At 42.6% G+C, this 22,833-nt stretch overlaps 1 protein-coding gene across 2 annotated transcripts; it reads left to right on the top strand.

Annotated features, from left to right (window-relative positions):
- The first annotated feature begins 5,980 nt into the window (after positions 1–5,980).
- Positions 5,981–22,312, top strand: rras (RAS related). 2 transcript variants are annotated; one of them, XR_004567677.1, is made up of 7 exons: positions 5,982–6,386; positions 7,855–7,942; positions 11,504–11,606; positions 11,747–11,855; positions 16,946–17,064; positions 17,759–17,991; positions 21,745–22,312. XR_004567677.1 is itself a non-coding variant. In XM_034202276.1 (6 exons), exons 1-6 carry the CDS (start codon positions 6,300–6,302, stop codon positions 17,844–17,846), a joined length of 594 nt encoding a protein of 197 aa, XP_034058167.1. In that variant the 5' UTR covers positions 5,981–6,299; the 3' UTR covers positions 17,847–19,906. The 2 variants fall into 2 exon arrangements, 1 of the variants encoding a protein (XP_034058167.1); XM_034202276.1 differs by lacking the exon at positions 21,745–22,312 and having other exon boundaries at positions 5,981–6,386; positions 17,759–19,906.
- The last annotated feature ends 521 nt before the right edge of the window (positions 22,313–22,833 follow it).

Raw genomic sequence — 22,833 nt, 5'->3', positions numbered from 1 at the left:
CCAGAGAAAGACTTTCGTCTTGTTTACATCAGGGTAACCATTTTAATTCATCATATCATATATGACATACAGATAGACAGTACTGTTACATCTAGACATTTATGACATACCAGATCTACAAATATACAGTACTGTTTGTGATAACAGAGAGTGAGACCGAGAGTGGGGTGAGACAGAGAGTGGGGTGAGACAGAGAGGTGTCTGGTGTTTGATCATGGTATTCACTGACCTTTTGGAAGAATTTTGACATGTACATGGGTACCATAGAGGTGTAGTGGATCTTGTAGACCAGGCCCATTGCAAGTAGCTGTACTCTGTCGTCTACTCTAAGCCATCCTAGGTTGTCAAGTGGGCAGAGGTTAGGTGGGTTCTAGATGAAAGGTCAAGCAGTAGTCTGACCAGTTTTATTTTGCGATGTTTGAAGTTTTTATTTTTAGCGCCTTGGAGGTGCTATGGTACCATGACGTGCAAGCATGTCATAGTACCCTTGAATGAGTGCTCCTGACAGAGTTTTCAGGGTGTTTTTGTTTACCAGAGAGGAGATCCGGTATAGGAATCTAGTTCTTTGATTGACTTTTTTTATTACATTGGATGCCATTTTATCACAGGAGAGGTTTGCCTCTAGTATGGAACCTAGGTATGTAATTTCATCTTTCCTTGTGACAATATTGTCACCCACTGCAACTGAGAAGCCGTCGGTCTTGCTGAGTTTGTTTTTTGAACCGAAGACAATGGACTCTGTTTTACCCAGGGAATGATAATTTGTTATCGGCGAGCCAGGTGCAGATTCTACCGAGCTCGGAGCTGAGGGTTTTTTCCACCTGCAACCTGTTCCTGTCAGAGACCAGCAGGGCTGAGTCGTCCGCGAACAGGAACAAGTTGCAGTCACATGCTGATGACATGTCATTTGCATAAATTAGGAACAGTAAACGGACCTAATATGCTTCCTTGTGGAACACCACAGCTCACTGGGAGGGAGGGGGGGGGGGGGTGGAGTACCGTTTACCTCCACCTCTCCACTCAACATGCACTAATGAACATGACAAGAGATGTCATGACAGTGAAGACAGCTGCTGATACTTTGTTGAGTGGGCAAATGCAAAACTGGAGGCAGAAGAGGACTGTGAGCTTGAGTTGGAAACAACACTTCCACTGAAGAGGAACAGGAAAGGAAGATGATGGCTGGCGAAATGGCAAGTGATGAGAGATGGACAGATGCAAACAGGGCCTATGAAGTAGAGGTCCATAACCAGGTCCTGGATACTGTCACAGACAGTATCAAACGACGCTTCATGACCCACGGCACTCTGTATGCTGACTTGGCTGTCCATGATCCAAGAAACGTTCCCCAAGTGTGTTCAGCAGAACTCTGCCTGACTCTACATTTCAAGATCTATAGCAAATGCTTGCTTAGGTTTGACAGCAGGGCAACTGCTGCAAATGTGCAGTCTGAGTTGAAGTGTCTGGCAGCCCAGTGGCCACGGCTTAAAATGTCTGCACTTGAAGAGTACAGAGTAAGACTTTGCTCTGGTTGTGAGGAAGAAGAGACAGAGGTTTTAAACTAACAGTGCAACTCTTGTAAAGAATGCTCAAAATGTTGCTACCAACTTCTGAAAACGCTACAACCTCTTCACAGATGGCTATCAGCTCCTTGGTTTAGGATACACGTTTCTTCTCACTCTGCCTGGGACACAGGTAGCTTGTGAGAGAAGTAAGTTTCTCTGTACTCAAGCACATCAAAAGCCGAATAAGGAGCACACAGTCACAAGAACACCTGGAAGCATTCATGCTTATGTCAACAGAAAAAGGACATCCTCATGTCCCTCGACAATGACTTGGTCGTCGACAGAGTTGCAGAAAAAAGCAACCTACTAAAGAAACTGCTGATCCCCCAACATTAGGTTTTACAAAACCGCCTCAGACAATCTTGTTTATTTCTTTTAGGTCCCTTAAACTGCAGCCTAATAAACAGCTGATTTTTGTGTGTGTACTGTTTATTATGATGTCCCATGTGTTAAGACATCTGAGGAGTGTCCTCCCTCTTCTCTTCTCTGATTTCTAATAACTAATAGTACTGTATTATTTTATCTGATCTCCCCCCCCCCCCCCCCCCGTTGACATGACATGTGGCTGGACTGGGTCAGATTCCAGGGCTGAAATTTTAGTCCCAGTCCGCCCCTGGAGTGAGCTCATCGCTTGGAAGTCAGTTAGTGTGCGCAGAGTGAGGACAGAGGACAGTCTGCAGACGGAGAGCTGCTGTGGGATTCTACAGGAATATATCAACACTTACAGTGAGTAATACATCGATATTTTGCGTGAGATAGAAAAAACAGCACATGTTCACAATGTGATTATGTTCACAAAAGCCTGCAGGGTGACATGCAGTGTTTTTTGTGCTCCAGATATGGGTTTGTCCCGGGAGAGGGACGCGGAGACCCCCCTGTCACTCATCCTGCCGCGGCTCTACCTGGGGGCGCAGAGGGACGTGGCGCAGGTGAGAGGACCTGCCGGAACTCTGTTCACATGTCGCAAAATTATCCATCATCTCTGTAAAAACACTCGTTCAAATCCCAGTGGTCAAATGTTTCTAGGTAGGGCTGTGCCACATGCAATCAATGTCAGCATACATCCCTGTATGACTTAATGCAAAAGAGTTTTCAGTGTTCATTTACCACTCTTACATTTGAATGCCTCCATAAACAATTTAAGCATTTGAGACTGAGGACTACACAAACTTAAAACAATGGCATTAGCAATACCTTCAAATTCGAAGTTTTTAATTTATTTCAATTGTTTCTACTTTGTAGATTAAGACTGAAGACATCAAAACTATGAAAGAACACATATGGAATTATCTAGTTAACAAAAGAGTGTTAACAAATCCAGAATATGATTTGTATTTTAGATTCTTCAAAGTAGCCCCCTTTTGCCTTAGATGACAGCTTTGCACACTCTTGGCTTCTCTCTGTGTTGAGCAGAGGTAGGGTAGTGCACAATGGAAAGCCCTATTTGACTACTGTTGTAATCCATATTATGACAAGAACCACTCAACTCAGTGGAAGAGAAGCACCTGTGCTGGAGGAGCACCTAAAGACCGCCCACCGTTTTTAAGGCACGTCAAGACGTACACCACATTGATTTTAAGAATAAGAATAATTATTATTAGTTTGGTTCCAAATGCCGTATCTTTGTGAGACGCAGAGAAGGTGAGCAGATGGTTTCTGCATGTGTGGTCCCCCCGTGAAGCATGGAGGAGGAGGTGTGATGGTGTGGGGGGGCTTTGCTGGTGACACTGTTGGTGATTGATTCAAAATTCAAGGCACACTTAACCAGCATGGCTACCACAGCATTCTAGCCAGCAAAATATAACTCATATTCTTGATTTTTTTAACACTTTTTTGTTTACTAGATAATTCCATATGTGTTTTATAGTTTTGATGTCTTCAGTATAAATGTACAATGTAGAAAAAAATAAATAAAGACTTAGAATTTGAAGGTGTGTCCAAACTTTTGACTGGTTACTGTATGATGTGTGTGTATATATATATATATATATATATGTAGGTATATATATGTATATATATATTTTTTCAGTTCAAAGCCTTCCAAAATGTAACTGTGGGCTATGCTCTCCTCTGTGGCCATTCACATGTTGAGTTCTGAAGAGGATACGTTCCTTAACTGTTGCGCTCTTTATAATAATACTGATGTCTAACCACACCGTGGATGGGGGGATTGTTTTGAATATCATGAGTGGTGTGAGCCCTGCAGACCAAGGCCCTAACCACTTCCTGTCTCTTTATCAGCTTTGTGAAAAGAGCCACCCGGCCCTCTCATTTCCCAACTAACTTCAACTCCCAGCAGCAGCCGGACCCTCATCTTCCCTCAGCAGAGGAGCAGGGCCACACAAGAGACTCAGAAGAGGAGCAGGGGCCACACAGAGACTCAGCAGAGGAGCAGGGGCCACACAGAGACAGACCCCGCAGAGGCCCTCACACTCACAGCTGTCAGGGACACTTGGTTGCAGCCAGCAAGCAAAGTGCAGCTCCACACCTCAAACTTTCCACAGCAGTGAGCTGGGTACCACACGGCCCCCCAGGCACAGGGAGCAGCCCCCCCCCCCCCCTTGAAGTGCAGCACATCAGAGATGAAGGAGCAGGGGCTGCTCAACAAGCTGCTGGGCTGGTGGGGAGAGGATCCTGCTGGGGGGGCTGTTTGTCCCCCCCAGTTAAGATGGGACAGCCTGCCTGCCGTACAGGTGCTGAGGGTGTTGTTTCTGTTTGTGGCAGCATGGTGTCATGAGAGAGAACTCCTGTCTCCTATTTATTTATTGCAGAACTGAAAATAAGGATTATACTATACTAATAATAAACACCTACACAATTGCATCGTGTTGGCAAAATGTGACTTTTATAAGATTCATTTATTAAAAAGACTTGTTGCCCACTTGCGTGAGATGTGTTTACGGATGAGGATTAAACATGATATGTCCACGTGTCTCATCTCCTTCTTATCAGTTGCGGTTTAGAGCGGCACTTCCCAAGATAGGTATCTAGTTTGTAGGTATCATATTACTCATCACAATCCTGACACCAGAAAATACTACCTCTGTTTCTAAACCTTTACTTTGCCTAAGAAGCCAGTGTTCTCTCTGAATCTCCCCTTCTTCCTCACATTCCACAGAACACCTGCGGGATGTGAGGAAAGGCAGGAGTGCAAAAGTAATGATGTGGTGAGGGTGTAGTCATGCAGACTTGTGCGCTGGTAAAATGGCCGTCAGAATTTGTATGTGGTGGCAATCTATTGGCCTGCAAAAAGCTCTACAGTGGGCCCAATGCCAGCTGAAAGAAAGGTCCAGATATCAAGCAGGGTACAATGCAGAACACCAGGGGCTGGCTGTGGGGGGGCAGTTTGATTGAGAATATAGTGTAATCACTAATGAATGATTTCAACTAACACTACAAAGGTTTTGGATGTGGAAACCCCTTCATTGTTTTCGCTGATATTGCGCATACACTACATGTTCCTAAAGGATAACGGACTGTACACAGAGATTGAAGCATAGCAGACCGGAGGGAAAGTGTATGGCAAGCAGTGAGGTTTTATTGTTCTATGGGGGACAAAGTTTAACAGTGCAGTGGAGATGTAAGTCTGTTTGTTTTTGACTTTCATTCTTGAGTATTATATTTTCTTTACGAATGAAAGTGATTAACCAAACCGGTTGTTCAAGAGTTGTATTCCATCAGCTTAATGTTGCCATATCATTAATAAACTCATGCTATTATATTATTAGCAGTCGTAACACAAGTTACATTTCATCACATTATTGTCATTATAATTGCAGCATTCATTCTGTTTTAACTGAGTCAATGTCATTGTTCTTATGGATATTGTGCTGCAGTCAGACATGTAGCTGCACGCCAGCGGCTGCAAGACTGCAGCCTGTTGGCGGGGGGCCAGAGGGAGGTATGTGCTGCCTCAGGGCAGCTTTCTCCAGCATAGAGGGCTGTACACGGTTTACAGATAACATGTAATAGTCACTATAACCTTTCAAAGTTTACCATGAAGAAGTGGTTTCTCATTCTCAACTTACATGTGTTGTTCCAGCTCAAACATTACTGAAAAGTTTGATGGTAAACTAAGGAGACAACATCTGTTTATTTAAATAATGTAATATTATTATGGATAAATATAATGACAGTAAATATTTCGGGCCTCGTGCTGCTTTTCAAATGCGCGGGCCAGTCGGTTAAAATTATGTCACGGACACTCCACATGACCAAATAAGGAAACTGACACATGATGGTGGAATTCGTACCGATCAGATTTCACTAAGAAGAAAGCTAAAGTATGTGAAGTACCGACTAGTGTGTGTGTGTGTGTGTGTGTGTGTGTGTGTGTGTGTGTGTGTCTGTGTGCGCGTGTGAGTGTGTGTGCGCGTGTGAGTGTGTGTGTGTGCGCATAAGTTTCTCGAGAAAAAAGAAAAGAGGAAGCAGTCCCGCCCCCAGAAGAAGCTGGAGGTCGAGCAGAGAAGCAGCTCCACGGATTTGTTCAGCCCAAAACCTGAAGCTAAAGCTCGGTTATCTTAGTCTTTACTTCGGCGGAGCGGCGGTGGACTCAGGGACTTTTGTGGCCAGGACTGATAGGACATGAGCTTCAGGTAGAGGAGTTCCATTTTGTCGCTAAAGTCGTCCATGCCGCGCTCCTCTGCTCACATTCCGTGAAGAGGCGGATCTACTTTACTTTGGATTGTTGTGCTGCTGGGCGGTTGATCGGAACAGGGCCGGACCAGAGGCAGGATGAGTGCAGAAGAAGAACGATTCAAACTGGTTGTGGTGGGTGGGGGCGGGGTGGGGAAGAGCGCCCTCACCATCCAGTTCATCCAGGTATGAAACATCTGTAACATCTGTCCTCTGTGTGTGCCATGTTTAAGTCTTTGTTGAGGCCTACCGCCAGTCTGCTCTGCATCAGTGGTGAAAAGTAACAAACTGCACTCAAGCACTAGTTACATATTCTTTAAATTAGACATCAAATGACATTTTGCATACTACTTCCTGAACTTTGAAGTATCAAGATGTGATGCTCATACATACCTCATGTAGGCCTACCACGTTTGTACACTAAAGTGTTATTACTTTCACTTCAATACGAGATTTAGCCTTTTGGCAACATTGTTTTTTATTGACATCCCATAACAGCTTTCACCTCACCTAATCCAGTTATGTGCAATCTGTCTACATACTACATGTAATGAAGTAAACGTTTCAGCTTTATCAGTGAACGGAACATCCTCTGAAAGTTGCTCTGTTAAAGTATTTCATGAAGTAATCCTCACACAGAGGATGTTCCTGTGAGCTCTGTAGCTCTGGCTCACTGTGATGTTAATCACATCACACCTGTGTGACTTTGATTGGCTGCTCGTATCGCCTCACCACAACACAGAAGAGACCATGACCCTTTGTTACCAGCTACGGGCAAGGCCAGTAAAAGAGTTATGAAGTGGTTCATGGGAATTGGTGTCTTTTCACTGAGCCAGATCATTTGGCTCGGTGATGAGATGCAGACCGTTCTGCTCTTCACTATGTGTGCGCACATGGTCCCTTTGTGTTCCGTTTTAACAGTGAAGGAACTTTTTTTTATCCCCAACACGCATTCGCAAATTGTTATTTTGTATTAATTACAAATGTCATATACTTCATCGTGCTGCTAGTCAATTCATTGTATTGCCCGGGCAGCCATTGCTCCAAAGAGCCACGTTTACCCAGTGACTGTGGCAAATGCAAGTGAACATACATTAACATTAAATACAACTTGTTCTTACAAAGCAACTAAAGAACAAACTAGAACTTAGGTAAACTGTTGAGTGAATATAAAAGCGGACGTTGCCACCGTGAGGTCGTCCTTTGGTTTATGGACTTGGCATTTTGTGAGACACAGTCGGTTAACCTGGAGCAACTCACGTGAACAGGACACATTTAGTAGACCAACTCGTGGACAAAAACACAGACAATTCCAGACCGGACTGAAACGTGGTATTGACTTGTCAATCACAAAGAAGACCCGCCCTAAAGCATACCAATGCTATCATCTCTTTTACTGCAAATGGGACCATGATTTACAAAATAAACATCATGCTGTATTGGAGAAGACTTGAGATTCTTCTCATCGGCACACGGTCATTATAAAGAATGTTATTACCAGTATCATTAGGATTGTCCTTGACCATAAAATACTTGTTCATTAGCAATTACTAAAGTCCAATCTCCAACTGTCACTATGGAGCCAGGTACTTGTTGAAGTATTGAGCAGTATAAACAGAAGTACTTTGTTATTAACATTGAGTGTATCCCACAGTCCTACTTTGTGTCAGACTACGACCCCACCATTGAGGACTCCTACACCAAGATCTGCACCGTTGGGGGGAAGGAGACCCGGCTGGACAGTAAGGCTCGTACTTCTTAATGTTTGTCAGAGTGTGTGTACGGCTTTGTTTAAAACACTGAGGGTGTGTTGCACTGTGACAGTGTTTGCTCTCTGGAGCTTGAATTCCCTTGTTAGGACTTGTGCTTGGCCAGTGTGCAGGAAGCCAGGCTGGGGTTGGCTCACACTGCTGTCTCCCTACACACACATGTGAATCATCCTGTGTACAGCTACTGTTTCCAGGACTCTGGCTGTTCTTCAGACCATTGGTTTACTGCGCTGTGGATTGAAGTCCACTGTGAGAACCCTCTGAATGTTCTCCCTTCCTCTTTACAAACATTACTGTCCACTCAAAGTCAAGTTAAGCTTCTCTGCTGAACTGAAGTATTATAAGCCATCTTTAAAAGCACTTAGATTAGTTATCTGCTACACAATATGTCTCAGAGTGATTTGTGCACAGATGTAGCAGTGGGTGGTGTTCAGGGTGACACACACACACACACACACACACACACACACACACACACACACACACACACACACACAGAGAGCTCAGCAGGAACATGTTAAGGTCCTGCCTCATCACATCAGCTGCTTTAAAGGAAAACCTCAAAGACTTAGATAATTATTAAGATGAGATTAAAACATAACTTCCCACATTGTGTTTCTGTTTCTTTACAAGGTATCTCAAGGACTGAGTTTGGTGCGTAAACAACATGATAGTATCAGTATTTTTGTCTTTATGAATGGAATTCATTTCCATTAGTTCTTTGTAAATGTTTCTAAGTAAACAAGTACATATGTCATTTATATCAACCAAGTAAATAGACTTAAAAAGTGTACACCAATTGAGTATTGGAAGAGTCTGTGAGGGTCCTGGAACTATGTGCAGTAACAGCAGCTGGTTTCTGACAGGTTTATCAGAACACCTGCTCAGCTCTGTCACGTGAATCTTCTGATGGAAGAAGCGTACACTAAAGTGAAGCAGTGTGCTGCCCTGCCCCCTCCTACATGAGTCACCTCACACGCAGCACACCCTGTGATGACGCTCTTCTGTGTGAATATCAAATATGGCCGACAGTCCGATATAGTATAGTATTATCACATGCATTATAATATTCAAAAATCACTTCATGCGTCATCCTCAAGTCCTGTTTGGATTTGTGTTGGGTTGGTATCGAATCCCAGCTTCAAACTACCACTAACCAGCTCAACACAACTTCTCCCAGCATGCAGTACACTTACACATGCACCACAGGGACTGTTTTTACAGCTGATTGCCCATAATTACCTGTTTCTCTGATAAAATAACGAATTATACATAATGTATATATATATATATATAAGTGTTCTATTTTAAAAAGAAGATCATAACCGGCAGTTAATGTACACCTGACCTCACAAACACTGTACTTTGCCTCTTCTTCTTCTTCTTCTCTGTGTTTGCAGTGAAATTGTGAGAGAAGCCTTTCCTTTAGCTCAGTGTAAAACTGTTACCTGATTTTATTTTTGATTTAATAAAGTGTTGAAAGTTCAAAACATTTAAGCACTTCAACAAATGATGACATAAGTTGTAAAATGCTTAATAAGCACCGTAACCACATGATCTGCATTTCTTGTCACCATCAGTTGTTTCCGTGAACGGCCGAATGTTGTGTCACTGTACGGTTGCAGTCGAATTGTTCAAAAATCAGCTCCTATCGTCTTTTCCTATCCACTATCCCTTGACCTCTGAGTGAAATGTCACGGGGTTAAGGGATAGTGGATAGGAGAATTCAAAAGGACTTAGGAGAAGAGACTGCGGTACTTTAGAGAATCGACTGCACTTTCACTATCCGACGTGTTTATGATGCTCCAGCGGACGTCATGAATGTGCGTCTGCTGCTGTGGGGAAACTATAGAAACTACAGTTTTCTATACAGCGGACTACAACATGGATGTTTAATAAGAACGAGGGACTACTGTAAACTCATCTAGAGACTCTGCACCGTGCTCTGATGCTGTTGCTTTATGCTTTATGAACGTGGACAACAGAGAAACATATTCTTCATGACCAAAGTTGGAATTGAAATAAAAAAGGAAAGTGAAACTTATTGTTATCACTCCCCCCCCCCCCCCCCCCCCTCCGGTCCTCACGTATTAATCCACATGAAGCCCAATACGAATGACTGTATGAAAATATTCCAAGATAAATACAAATGTATTTATTATGAACTTGTTAGGCCTTAACCCATCACTGTGTATATCACCATTCAAACATGTTTAAGAAACCCCCAACATGTCAGTAAACACTGAAATGTTGACTTTATTTGATCAGTTCATATTTGTCCTTTGATCATTATAGTGTTGAACATTAAAAACCAAGCACCTAAGCAAGTTGCTGCATACGTTCTAAAATGCTGAATAAGTACCTTAATTTCCATGATATCATTTTTTCGCCCACGATCGGTTGTTTCCGTGAACGGCCGAATGTTGTGTAACCGTAAATGTTGCGACCACAAGGTATTGTGGGACAGCATGATCTCCTTCCCTTTTCGTAAAGGATGCTCCAGTGTGTCCTAAAGGAGATAACAAAGGACTTTGTATTAACCCTTTCATGCATAGAGGTCACTACAGTGGACAGCTATTCAAAAGGCGTTTTCTTGTATATGCATTGTTTTTTTTTTGCATAGTTGCACCATCAGCCACTACATAGGACCCTATTGCATCATCCCATACCCTGCCCCTCAGAGCCAAGTCAGTGTAAGTGCATCATACATGTCTCTAAACCAAGATGGACGACAGAAAGCCACATGGACCAAGTCACCCATCTATATCCTGCCAATCCTTTTATGGAAAGCGTCCCCTGCAGGTATAAAACATGTGGTGACATCAAGTAACAACTAAGGAATCATATAATTCATAAATGATCAAAGTATTGATGTTATGTTTGCAGGAAATCATGATTAACCACCTCTCCACTACAGTGGACGTCATGCATCACTGGCTATATTTCAACTACAATTCATACTGCTACTGCTGCTGTTGTTCCCAGGGCCGTCCCTCCCTACAGGCAGGTCATGCAGACTGTGTGGGGCCTCACCTTGTGGAGGGGGCCACACCTTGTGGAGCGGGGCCTCACCTGAGGCGCACCTATGCGCTTATGTGGCGCAATTAGGGTGGCACGGCACGGTTTCGCCGCTGCGAGGCTCCACTAGCACTCATCAAATAACTGTGCGTGGGGCCTCAAATTGGCCCCTGGCCCTGGTTATTCTTGAAAATACTTCATCTGCAATATCTTTTTGGGCCGTAAATCAACATACTTATGTTATTATAATGTAATTTTAAGTTTGCACATCTTTATTTATCATTTTTTCAAAATGTACATCTCTTCAGTTCAAACCCTTAACGCATACTGTCCACCTGAGTGGACATATACAAATCTCTTTGAAAAAACTAGATTAAAAAAAAAAAAGTTCAAATCTTGTTTTTCATGCACCAAGAGCAATAATAACACTTGGTAAAAAAATCCTGACTGAGGCTTTCATAATTCATGCATGAAAGGGTTAATGTCTTAATTTTTCTCTCTCTCTCTCTCTCTCAGTCCTGGATACAGCCGGTCAGGAGGAGTTTGGAGCGATGAGGGAGCAGTACATGCGCTCAGGAGAAGGCTTTCTATTGGTGTTTGCACTCAACGACCGGGGCAGGTAATGGGAGTTAAGCGGAGCTGATTGGATTGGTTCATATTGTGTCAATCTGTATATTACACATTCCTTCCTGTGATCAGAATGCATATGATTGTGTGGTTCTTGACACCGTGCTGATTACTCCCTGTGTCCCCTGGCAGCTACCACGAGGTTCAGAAGTTCCACACGCAGATCCTGAGAGTGAAGGACCGGGATGACTTCCCCATGGTGCTGGTTGGAAACAAGGCGGACCTGGAGCATCAGAGAGTGGTCAGTACCCTCATGCAGCTTAATGGAGTCGCTAGCTTTCCATTATCCCTGCTTCCTGGAAAATACTGTAGTGCAAGTCAGGGAAACGGATCAGTTATTTCACAGGATTTGGAAGTTTCAGGGAGTTTAAGAACATACAAATGTAAATAGAACCCCCCCTAGTGTCTTCAGATGGTATTCATTGTTCTATAGGAGGAGCCTGGGACTTCAGATGTAGCTGTTGTGCAATCAGGTTCAGGTTCTTTATTTCTGTGACAATATAATCTTTGTTGAAGCCACTTTTGTATTCTCTAGGACAGGCTGTTTTATAAGTCAAAAAGTCAAAGTCAACTTTATTGTCAATCTTTCAATTTGTGTGTACAGACAGAGAGATCGAAATACCGTTTCCCACAATGCCGAATATAAAAGTACAAATATGTATAAAATATGTATATCCTATAAAGTAATTTGCTCACATTGTGTTCAACGCGTCATAGAGCGAGCAAGTCATTTCATTGGACGAGAGGCATACTATGAGAGCTGGTCAGAGGGATGCGTTCAAATTTAGTCAGTCATTTGAGGAAATGGCGAACGCAGATAAAGTTGAGCTCGAAAATCCTCCAGCATCATTGAAGTCTCCGGTTTTGGAACATTTTGGTTTCGCAGTTACGTACAAGGATGACGGACAAAGACAGGTCGGCATTGTTCAACTAAAATCGGTTACGCGGCTGGCAATACATCAAACTTGCACACTCTTGAAAAGGCATCACCCGAACGTGAATATCACCAGTACCAAAAGAAAAAAGACTGAAGTGAAAACCCAACTCCCACTAGCATTTAAGCCTCCACCACTCGAACAAGTTCAGACCGAGCCAAAGCTATTACAAACACCAAGTATCCTTATGTTGCCATGTTAGCATAGCGCTACCTGGCTGTATCTGCTGCCACTGTCCCTAGAGAGGGTGTTCTCCACAGCAGGAGACATTGTTAGTGCCAGCAGATCTGCCCTTTCGGCAAGCAATGTGGACAAGTTCATTTTTCTTTAAAAAAACATGAAAACAGTACAGTTCAAATACAGATTATTTCAGTTCATCGAAATGCTGCACCTTAATGTTTATTTTATTATATTTTGTATTTATTTTAGTGAATATTCAGTTTAATAAATGAACAACCCAAAACTAATATTTTATGTATTGTGAGTACTAGTAGGCTACAGTAAAGTTCAAATACAGATTATTTCAGTTCATCGAAATGTATTTGAGTGAATACATTATTCACAGTTTAATAATAATTAAAAACCCCCAAAAAATATTTTATGTTTTGTGATAATCTTTTCTGCTGTACCGAAAACGTACCGAACCGTGACCTAAAAACCGAGGTACGTACCGAACCGAAATGTTTGTGAACCGTTACACCCCTACTAAATGCACATCAAGCATCAAGGATCGAGCATCGAGGAGGCTCTCTGGAGGAGCTATAACCGAGGAAACACTGATGTATCCTCCGCGGATGTATTTCTGGCAACAGTGATGTTTTAAAAGAGGCGTGACGCACGGCCGGACTGATCTCAACCAATGACAGCTCTGCATGCTGCATCCCCTGGATATTAGGCTGTTTTTTATATTTTATTAACTGCTTTAATCGCAACGCAATGTTTACAGTGAGAACAGCTGCTGAGGTCCGTGCAAAAAGCAGAGCAGTGTGTATAATATATATCACTCAGTAATATACAGGTGCATAAAACTTTTGGCTCGTAATTTCATTTCCCCATTGTAGTGACCAGAGAGGGGGGGGGATATATCCAGTCTCTGATAGTGTTACGTTATTATGAGTGCTCTCATACTTGTTTGATTCTGAAATTGTAATATATATAAATATATGTGTGTGTGTGTCCGCATCTGTAGCCTGTTATTGTCTCATTATACCGCACTGTGAATGAATCAAAGTAAATATATAAGTGGTCATGAACACATCTGTCCATCAGACAGAGGGCTGCTGTGCCTCCTGTCATCATTAATGGACGTCTCTTTAAAATGACCGCTCAGAGGAGAGGAGTTCTCATTTCTCTAACCGCCTGCTGCTTCCCCTCCTCTCTCCTCGGGTTCCCCTCCTCGACTCCTCCGCTCTCATCTCCTGTGGGCGGGACTAAGACACGAGGATAGGAGTCGAGGAGGGGAATTAGATAAATGGGAAAGGTCCACTAAAAACCCATGTCCTGTCCGTTGTTTTCCTATTGACAAGATCAATCTACAACATCGTTAGCAACATGGCTACTGTAGCAGCATGGCTAGTGACCAAAGAATCTCAAAGATCAGTAACCCAAACTCAGTGCTCTGATGAAGGCAGAGCAAACATCCACTGGTTTTGATAAATAGAAGGTTTGTTGTTTATTGATGTAGTTTAGTAGAGAGAACATTTTTATAATGCTTTCTCTGCGCCTTTTTTTCCCTCCATCAACAGGGCTCTTTTGTTGGATAACATTCCTCTGGTTGTTCTGCTACCTGGGGAACAGTGTTCATTTTGGCAGCTGTTTTTGATTTAGTCTTAGTCTTTAGACGAAAATGATCATTAGTTTTAGTCACATTTTAGTCATTCCTATCCTTCGTAGTTTTAGTCTAGTTTTAGTCGACGAAACTCAAAACGTGTTAGTCTTGTTTTAGTCGACGAAAACTCAAAACGTTTTAGTCAACTTTTAGTCAAAATGTTTTCTCTCTTTAAACTAATTCAGTTAGGCAAATACAGGTTTCTGACATTTGAATCAATGTGACAGCATCAAGTGTTGAAATTCGTAAAGCAACATTTCACTCTCTTAACACTTTACTTGTGTAATATATAGGGATGGGTATCGCTAAGGTTTTTAATGGTACTACTAGTCTTATCGAAACTGCTTATCGATCCGGTACCTTAACGGTATTCTTGTAGGTACTTTTTGTTATTTTTTAAAGGGAAAAACTAAACAAATTGTTAACCGAATTAACATTGCTTTATTTACATGTGAAATAAATAAATAAAATATGTATAATTATGTTATTATATTGTACTGTACTTGAGTAAAATGTTGAGGTACTTGTACTTTACATTTAAATGTTTTGCTACTTAGTACTTCTACTCCACTACAGTTCAGAGTTAAATGGTGTACTTTTCCTCCACTATGTATTTAATCCCTTTAGTTACTTCACAGATGTGGATGAATGATGTGAAATCTAACCAAGTGTTGAATCAGACTTTAGTTCCACCTGGAGTAAATCCACCAGCTACCCTGCAGTATACAAAGTCATTCAAACTAGCTGCACCTTCACCAGCTTTGAGAACACTTTCATGATCAATCATTATAAAACATATCATATATATTATTCTGAAATGGACCAATCTGCACAATGACAATTCTGCATTTCTCCGATTGAATATGACGCATTTTGGCCAGCTGTTTGGACAGACTACTCTACTCGTGTCAACGCGCTAACGCGAAAACACTAATGGCAAACAAGCTTTTTCCACATCGAGCCTTGTAGAGTGTCTCTATACTCTCTGAACGCTCCGTCCCCGGCAGATCTCTGTGTCCGCTGCAGCGTGTCTGTTAGGCCCCGCCCCGCCCCCCGCACACAGAGCGACACAGGGAGATTGCTCTTCTGGAGTGAAGAGAGCGGAAATAATGTTATTGCAAGTTAGAAACGTAAGATGCATTTTGACAGGCAAGACGGACACTTGGGGGAAAATATGCTGCATTTTGAATGTCCGATAGTCCACCATTAACACCTTAGTCCCGTCTCGTCAACGAAAACTAAATATACATTTCGTCATAGTTCTCGTTATCAATAATCTATTTTTAGCTCGTCATCGTCTCGTCTTAGTCATGTAAAAAAGGTCGTTGACGACCATTTTTCCCCATAGTTTTCGTTGACGAAATTAACACTGCTGGGGAAACTTTCTTTACCTATTTTGTTGAGTTGCCTCGGTGAAAGGCTCTCTGGTGAGCAGGGATGCAGTGTATGTGGAGGGCTTTCAATGTGAAAACAAAACACAACCTGCCAGCATGCTTAATTGTATTATTAAATGAGCTTATATGGAACCAATCTAATAACTGTCGGTGTCATTATTTTACAGCCATCAACATAATACTCCATAATAATCAGTTAATGCAAAAATGTTTTTACGGCCTCTACTCCAACAGCAACAGTAACCTGGTAGAATTGTTATATTTAGTTATGTTGTGTTTGAGGAAAGCTAACTTATGGCGCTTTTCCACTGCAGCACGTAGCACGGGGTTCCGGCTCAGGGCTACTTTTTCACCTTTTTTCTGGCCCTCCAAAATCGAGGTTCTTACCGGGCCAACAACCGGGCTGAATATGCTAAGCTAGAGACGTAAACACTCTCGACTGCTGAATGGTCAGAGAGAATCGCTGGCAAGGGGGCTACAACTACAACAACATGAACATATTTTACTGTGATTTCATTGTAATACACGTTTCAAAATGATGCCGAAGTAACAACATACTGATACCGGTTAGTAAAAACCATGAATTAATGCTTTGACAAGACAGACAGACGGCAGGCGAAAAACCTTTTTAAAATGCGTGTTTTCTGAATGGAGCTTGGCTAAGCTAACGCAGTATATGCTCCGACCGTCCACACTCACAACAACGGCCTACAGACATAAATAAAGCAGCGACTGTATTCTCCATGACACAGACAGTCTGTGGTTTGTACTTGTTTAACTTTTGTCTAGTTTCTGAACAGATATGAGGAGCTGTGAGCTTGAGGGCTAACAGCTAACGGCTGATGTTTTGTGGTTCGCATTGAAGATGACGTCACAGCAGTTTTACGCAGCGTCGCTCCGCCCGCCGAACAGCCGATCGCCCGCCTACACTGCGTTATTATAGTTATTACCCCAGTTGGTAAACTGGAATGGAAACACAGCATAAAGTGAGCCTGACCTACCAAGGCCTAACCATACCGTACTAAGCCGTGCTTGGTCCTGCAGTGGAAAAGCGCCATTAGTCCCAGACATATATCCTCCTATATTTGTATTAAAAAAAAGCCTTATCTCTCATGGGGACCGAGAGTGACAGGAGGCGGGCCAGTGGATCAGATTGAGTTTGCTCTGTGTGCAGATCTCCAGGGAGGATGCCCAGGCGTTCACCAGAGAGAACAGGATCCACTACATGGAGGCTTCTGCCAAGAATCGCCACAACGTGGATGAATGCTTCTTGGAGCTGGTACAAATTATCAGGTGCAGTTGGTCAAATATATGTTTAAAGGCTTGTTAGATGCCAAAACACTGCACACGGGTTTGTACAGGGATCCTGCGGGTCCTTAAAAAGTCTTGAAAGCATGAAATCATTACTCTGAAATGAAGGCCTTGACTGGTATTGATGACTTGATGTAATTAATACATACATTTCTAATACATGGGAAGTAAGAATGTATTAACCTTTTATTTATATTTGATAGAAATATCAAAATATGTAGTTGGTTACATTTTAAGGTCCTGGAGATCAGGATAGCATCCAAAATGGTCTTACCTTACAATCTGATTAATAATAAAAAATAGATGAATATACATGAAACCCTCTTTACTGGTTACACACATGTTCATGGACACACACATAGTAACATTTGCCCTCTGCATTGGGGAGCACCTTGCTCACGGACTTGAACCAGCGATCATCTGGTTCCAAAGCCAAGTCTACAGACTCAGCTACCAGCAGAAAACAGTGGCTACAGTACGGGACTATACAGTTTAACGCTAAGATTCTTCTTACTTAGACCTTATTAAGTTTGAACCTGCATTTATTAATATTCAGTATATCAAAATTCAATCAAATTACACTGTGTAATATCAAGGGGACACCCCCACACACATGACCAGGGAGTCAACTTTAGAAAGACTCATTCCTATCTTTCTTTATGTTCTTCATCCACAGAAAGTTTCAGGAGATGGAGAGTCCTCCCCCCCAAGCTCATCACACAGGGAAAAAGAAGAGCGGGGACTGTCCCTGTGTCCTGCTCTGAGCACTGTTACTATGGACATCAGAGCCCCGCCCCTCTACAACTTGTCCAAAGAAGAGAGAGAGAGAGAGAGAGTGTGTGTGTGTGTGCGTTTGTGCGTGCGTGCGTGCGTGCATGTTGGGAGAGAAGGGGGGGAGAAAGAGTTAAGGTGCGTCCTATTCTTACCAAATGGTTTCATTTGCACTTTTGTCAAAAGCAAGTTCTATATCAGCGTATCTTTTTGTAATGAGTGGATGTAAAGGGATCAGTAGCAGGTTAGTAGTCAGTAGTATAGTTAGTTTGGTGGAGAAACAGGAAGTCAGTACTGTGTTTTAATTGTCACACATGCAGACCGCACACTGTAAGATTTAGACTGTACATTTAACTTCTCCTGTGTGAGTAGCAGTGGGCTGCAGAGGCCCGGGGTTGGGGGGCAGTGTGGTGGTTTGCTGCCCAGCTCCCAAGCCAAGTCCCTACATACTGAGCAACTGCTGCTCCCCCAATGCTTGCAAAAATAAAAAATCACATTCACAATATGTTGTAGAAATGACTGCTGTTAAGCAGTAGGAGAGTACAGCAGGGACATCATCATCACAGCTACACAAACAACTATTCCAAAACGGTGTCTTCAGTGTTAAATAATTGACATGCCAATGTAATATTTCAACTTGCTCATGAAATGAAATCAAGGCCTGGCCAAGGCCAAGCCACAACACCCTTGAGCTGTCCGACCCAAAGCCTTCCTACAGGGAGCGCCAGAGCCTCTCCAGAGAATAGAAAGAGAGAGGAAGTGTAGCAGCAGCTCCAGCTTGTAGCTCTGTTTCCAGCTGCTGGGTTTGCACTATTGCCTTTATGCCTTAATTGTGCCAATTGTGTTGCTATAACAATTCAGAATAGTGAAAACATCCTGAATGACAGATCCTGATCACTCAGGGTTCCTTTCGCCATATTGACCGGATTACTGCACATTATCCCGCTTATTACTAAGTTAATCAATGATTTGACCCAATATATTGAATTAAACCAGTTTTTATTGATATGAACAAATAAAATGTTGTTTCCACTTCTAGTCCATCTACTGCATAGCAACAGCTGGGAGTGCTGTGACAGCCACACTGATGGAGATTTCTGTAACTGTCATAGTCTGTTCAGTTTCTGTTCCACTAACAAGTCCTTAAACTCTGCAGAGCCCAAACTGTGTTCCTCTTACTGTTTACTTCCTGTCTGTCTTCTTCTGCTGTTCCCTTTAGTGTTTACTTCCTGTCTGTCTTCTTCTGCTGTTCCCTTTAGTGTTTACTTCCTGTCTGTCTTCTGCTGTTCCCTTTAGTGTTTACTTCTTAGGTTCATCTCAATACCCCTGCTCGACTTCTCTCTCCCCCTCCTCCGGGACTTGACCCGGAAATCGATCAAGACACGCCATGTTGAAGGACGTCCCAATTGCTGAAATGCACACGGAGGAGGAGGGGTGATGGAGGAAGCTTCCAGAGGAGACGAAAGGGAGGATACACGAGAGCAGACTATGCGGAAGTGTTTTCACTACTCGCGTATAAAAGCCCCGCCCCGCCCCCACCTTCACAGCCTCTGCTCACTGCAGCTGATCTGACTCAGAGCTCCGCCCCCATCTGCACAGCCTCTGCTCACTGCAGCTGATCTGACTCAGAGCTCCGCCCCCAGCTGCACAGCCTCTGCTCACTGCAGCTGATCTGACTCAGAGCTCCGCCCCCAGCTGCACAGCCTCTGCTCACTGCAGCTGATCTGACTCAGAGCTCCGCCCCCAGCTGCACAGCCTCTGCTGACTGCAGCTGATCTGACTCAGAGCTCCGCCCCCACCTTCACAGCCTCTGCTCACTGCAGCTGATCTGACTCAGAGCTCCGCCCCACCTTCACAGCCTCTGCTCACTGCAGCTGATCTGACTCAGACCTCCGCCCCCACCCAGAGTCCTGCATCGGGTCGGGTACCCGCGGGTACCCGACGGGTGACCCGCAAAAAAGGTGATTCGCGGGTGGTATTTTTTCAAACGCTTTTTTTCCGGGTTCGGTTCTGGGTAAAACAAAGATGATGCGGGTCGGGTCGCGGGTATTGCATAATAAATATATTAAAATAATAATAATTTAGTTTAATGTTTAAATCCTCAGACCTCTCCCCCGCGGGACCGCGCATAATCGTAACCTCTGCAGCGCATCAATCTGCTGCTGTGTAAATTCTCCACATTCGAAATGGCTGAGGTGAAGCTCTCTAGCAGAGAATACAGCAATTTCAATAACACTTCCTCAAGAGCGAAATCCAACGTCTGGGAGGCTTTTGGTGTCATCCTGGAGAAAATAACCAACATCCCACGCTTTTTGAGACAAATATATGCAACTGCGTGTGTTAATAATTGCAGGTTTTCACTGCTCATAGGCTATGCGGGTTCGGGTCGGGTTGCGGATCTTGTGCCGACGGGTCGGGGCGGGTTGCGGAACTAATTAGCAATATGTGCGGGTAACGGGGCGGGTTCGGTATTGTACGTCGCGGGTGCGAGGCAGGAGCGGGTCTTGAAAATCAGACCCGTGCAGGACTCTGCCCCCACCTTCACAGCCTCTGCTCACTGCAGCTGATCTTACCGTTAAAGGAGGATCAGTCATTAAATGTTTAATTAAGAGTAAAATGTATTACATCTCAAACAATGAGGAGATCATACTCTATAAAAACATTAAGTATGTGAAATATACTTACAAATTCAATAATAATGTTTTGATTATAAAATAATAACTTTGATGCATGACCCACAGAACGTCAAACATTTAGGATATAAATACGGGTAGCATATCTAATACATCTTTTAGTGATTTGTGTCTCTCTTCTGTAGGACAAATGAAATAATAACATCCAATACAAAAGTTGATCTGAAACAAGCTCAAATACCATAATGAAATTAATCCATCAATTATTATTATTGTTATGATTATAATTATAACTTAAATGAAATGTTATACCTGGAAAAACAAATACAGGACCGAAAATAATACATTGAAAACTATAATAAAAGAGATGGATGGAAGAGATGAAATCATTTCAATGTGAAACTAAATCCCAGGTTTGTAGGGATTGATGTGGAGGGAAGTCCAGTGACGGGTGATACACTGCGCCACCAGAAGTAAAGGGTGTTTAGGGTGTTTGTTCCTCGTGTCTCTCGCTCGCGTCTTACGGGGGCGGAGCTAAGAAGCAAGGAAGGGACGCGAGTGAGGGAAAGGAGGAGGTGAAATATTCAATTGAGATGAGCCTCTTGTCTGTCTGCTTCTGCTGCTGTTCCCTTTAGTGTTTACTTCCTGTCTGTCTTCTGCTGTTCCCTTTAGTGTTTACTTCCTGTCTGTCTTCTTCTGCTGTTCCCTTTAGTGTTTACTTCTGTCTTCTGCTGATTTATCTGTCTTTCAACTTCTTCCTTCTCTTCTTAAGTTTCCTTTTTTCACTGGGTACAGTTAGCCATCAAGGATCCAAAGTTGTGTGCTATCTGCAAATATAACACTGAATTTTCTAAAAGTATTCCACAGTGTCTCTGATGAAGTATCGTAAATGAATGTTTTTTTTCGCTCCTGCTGATGTTAAATTGATCTAAATTCTTTCTGCTGTTGATATGACTGCACATAGTCCCTTGATAAGAGCGTCCATAGCAACACTCTACTATCATCAAACAGCAGGCTGCTGAATGTCCAAATTGAACAACCAGATTTGAGTATTCAACGAAGCTGTGAAAAAACCCAAAGATAATCCTTTCAACTGCATCTCATGGTCTTCACGTGATCTCAGTGTTATTTGTTGGCAGGTGTTATCATGTCACTGAAGTTTCTTACCTAGCTTACACGATACATGACAACTAAGCCATCTCCATGACAACTGAGCAAGCATTATTCACCAATGATAACTCTGTTTTTAATCTCACAGAATTTGGCAGTCTTGCTCTACAGACGTGAGAAATCCTTCTTCCGACCCCGAACTGTGCAGTAGCCCCATCCCACCACTGGAGGTCACTATTTCAGCCAAGGGAAGAGCAGCCACCCCCCACCCCCTTCATAAACACACTAAGACTAGGGCTGTTAGTCTTTGTACAGTATATTATTATTATTGGAGCTTCAGGCCAGAGGTGTGTGGTGGTCCAGAGTTAAGCCCCCCGTGCTCAGATATGTATTCATTTTATTAGTAGTGGGTCCAATTCTTGCTTAATTCTACTTTAAGGACCTTACGGCTCTTTATTTGAAAGAAAATATAAACAATGAGGCACACCAAGAAAAATACTTTGTCAAGTTTACTTGAAAAGAGAAAAAAATCCCTCAGTGTAGCCAAATATCTGCGTTCTTATTTGTCATGTGTAGTGCTTTGGGCAGTTTTGTTTTTACTTATTTTCATATTAATATCTATCGTACACCCTGAAATTCAAACCACTTTGTTTTTATTATTGAAAAAAAAGTTAAATGTATTTTATACATCATTAAAACATTTATCCTAAGATTTATTTCTGTCGTTTCTTGTATGACTTACAGGTTTTGGTTTATGAATAGAATTTCAGATGTTGTATTGGAAATGAGATGTACGTTTAGTGATCTGAGTAAAGTTCGGACACTACAGTCCGTTTACCTTTGTTTCAATTATTTTTCTTTCTTAAAACAGCTAACAGGCAAGTGACTGCCATGCTTTTTGATTTGCCTTTTGTCTCTGATTGGAGGGGCGAGATTTTTGGAAGTTAAAGGTCTCCTATTATACTGTTTTTAGGCATATATTATAGGTCTCAGATATATAAAAACCATGTCTCTGATGCTAAAAATGTTAGGGGGGGCACAAAAAAAACAGCCTACAACACCACTGTAATGTTGAAGGACATTTATTGTGATTCATGGACACTAGCACTACTTGAATATAAATGTTGCCCTCCTTTCCTTCTGGCCTGCACATTTCTCAATGACTTTCTGATTAACCCTCTATGGCATGACTTTTTATTTTGGGAGGAAAACATTTTTGTACATGTTTGTATGTCAT

Source organism: Gymnodraco acuticeps, unplaced genomic scaffold, assembly GCF_902827175.1.
Source record: "Gymnodraco acuticeps unplaced genomic scaffold, fGymAcu1.1, whole genome shotgun sequence".
Classification (NCBI taxonomy): domain Eukaryota; kingdom Metazoa; phylum Chordata; class Actinopteri; order Perciformes; family Bathydraconidae; genus Gymnodraco; species Gymnodraco acuticeps.
The sequence above is the reverse complement of the archived record's forward strand: the minus strand, read 5'-3'. Positions and strand labels throughout refer to the sequence as shown.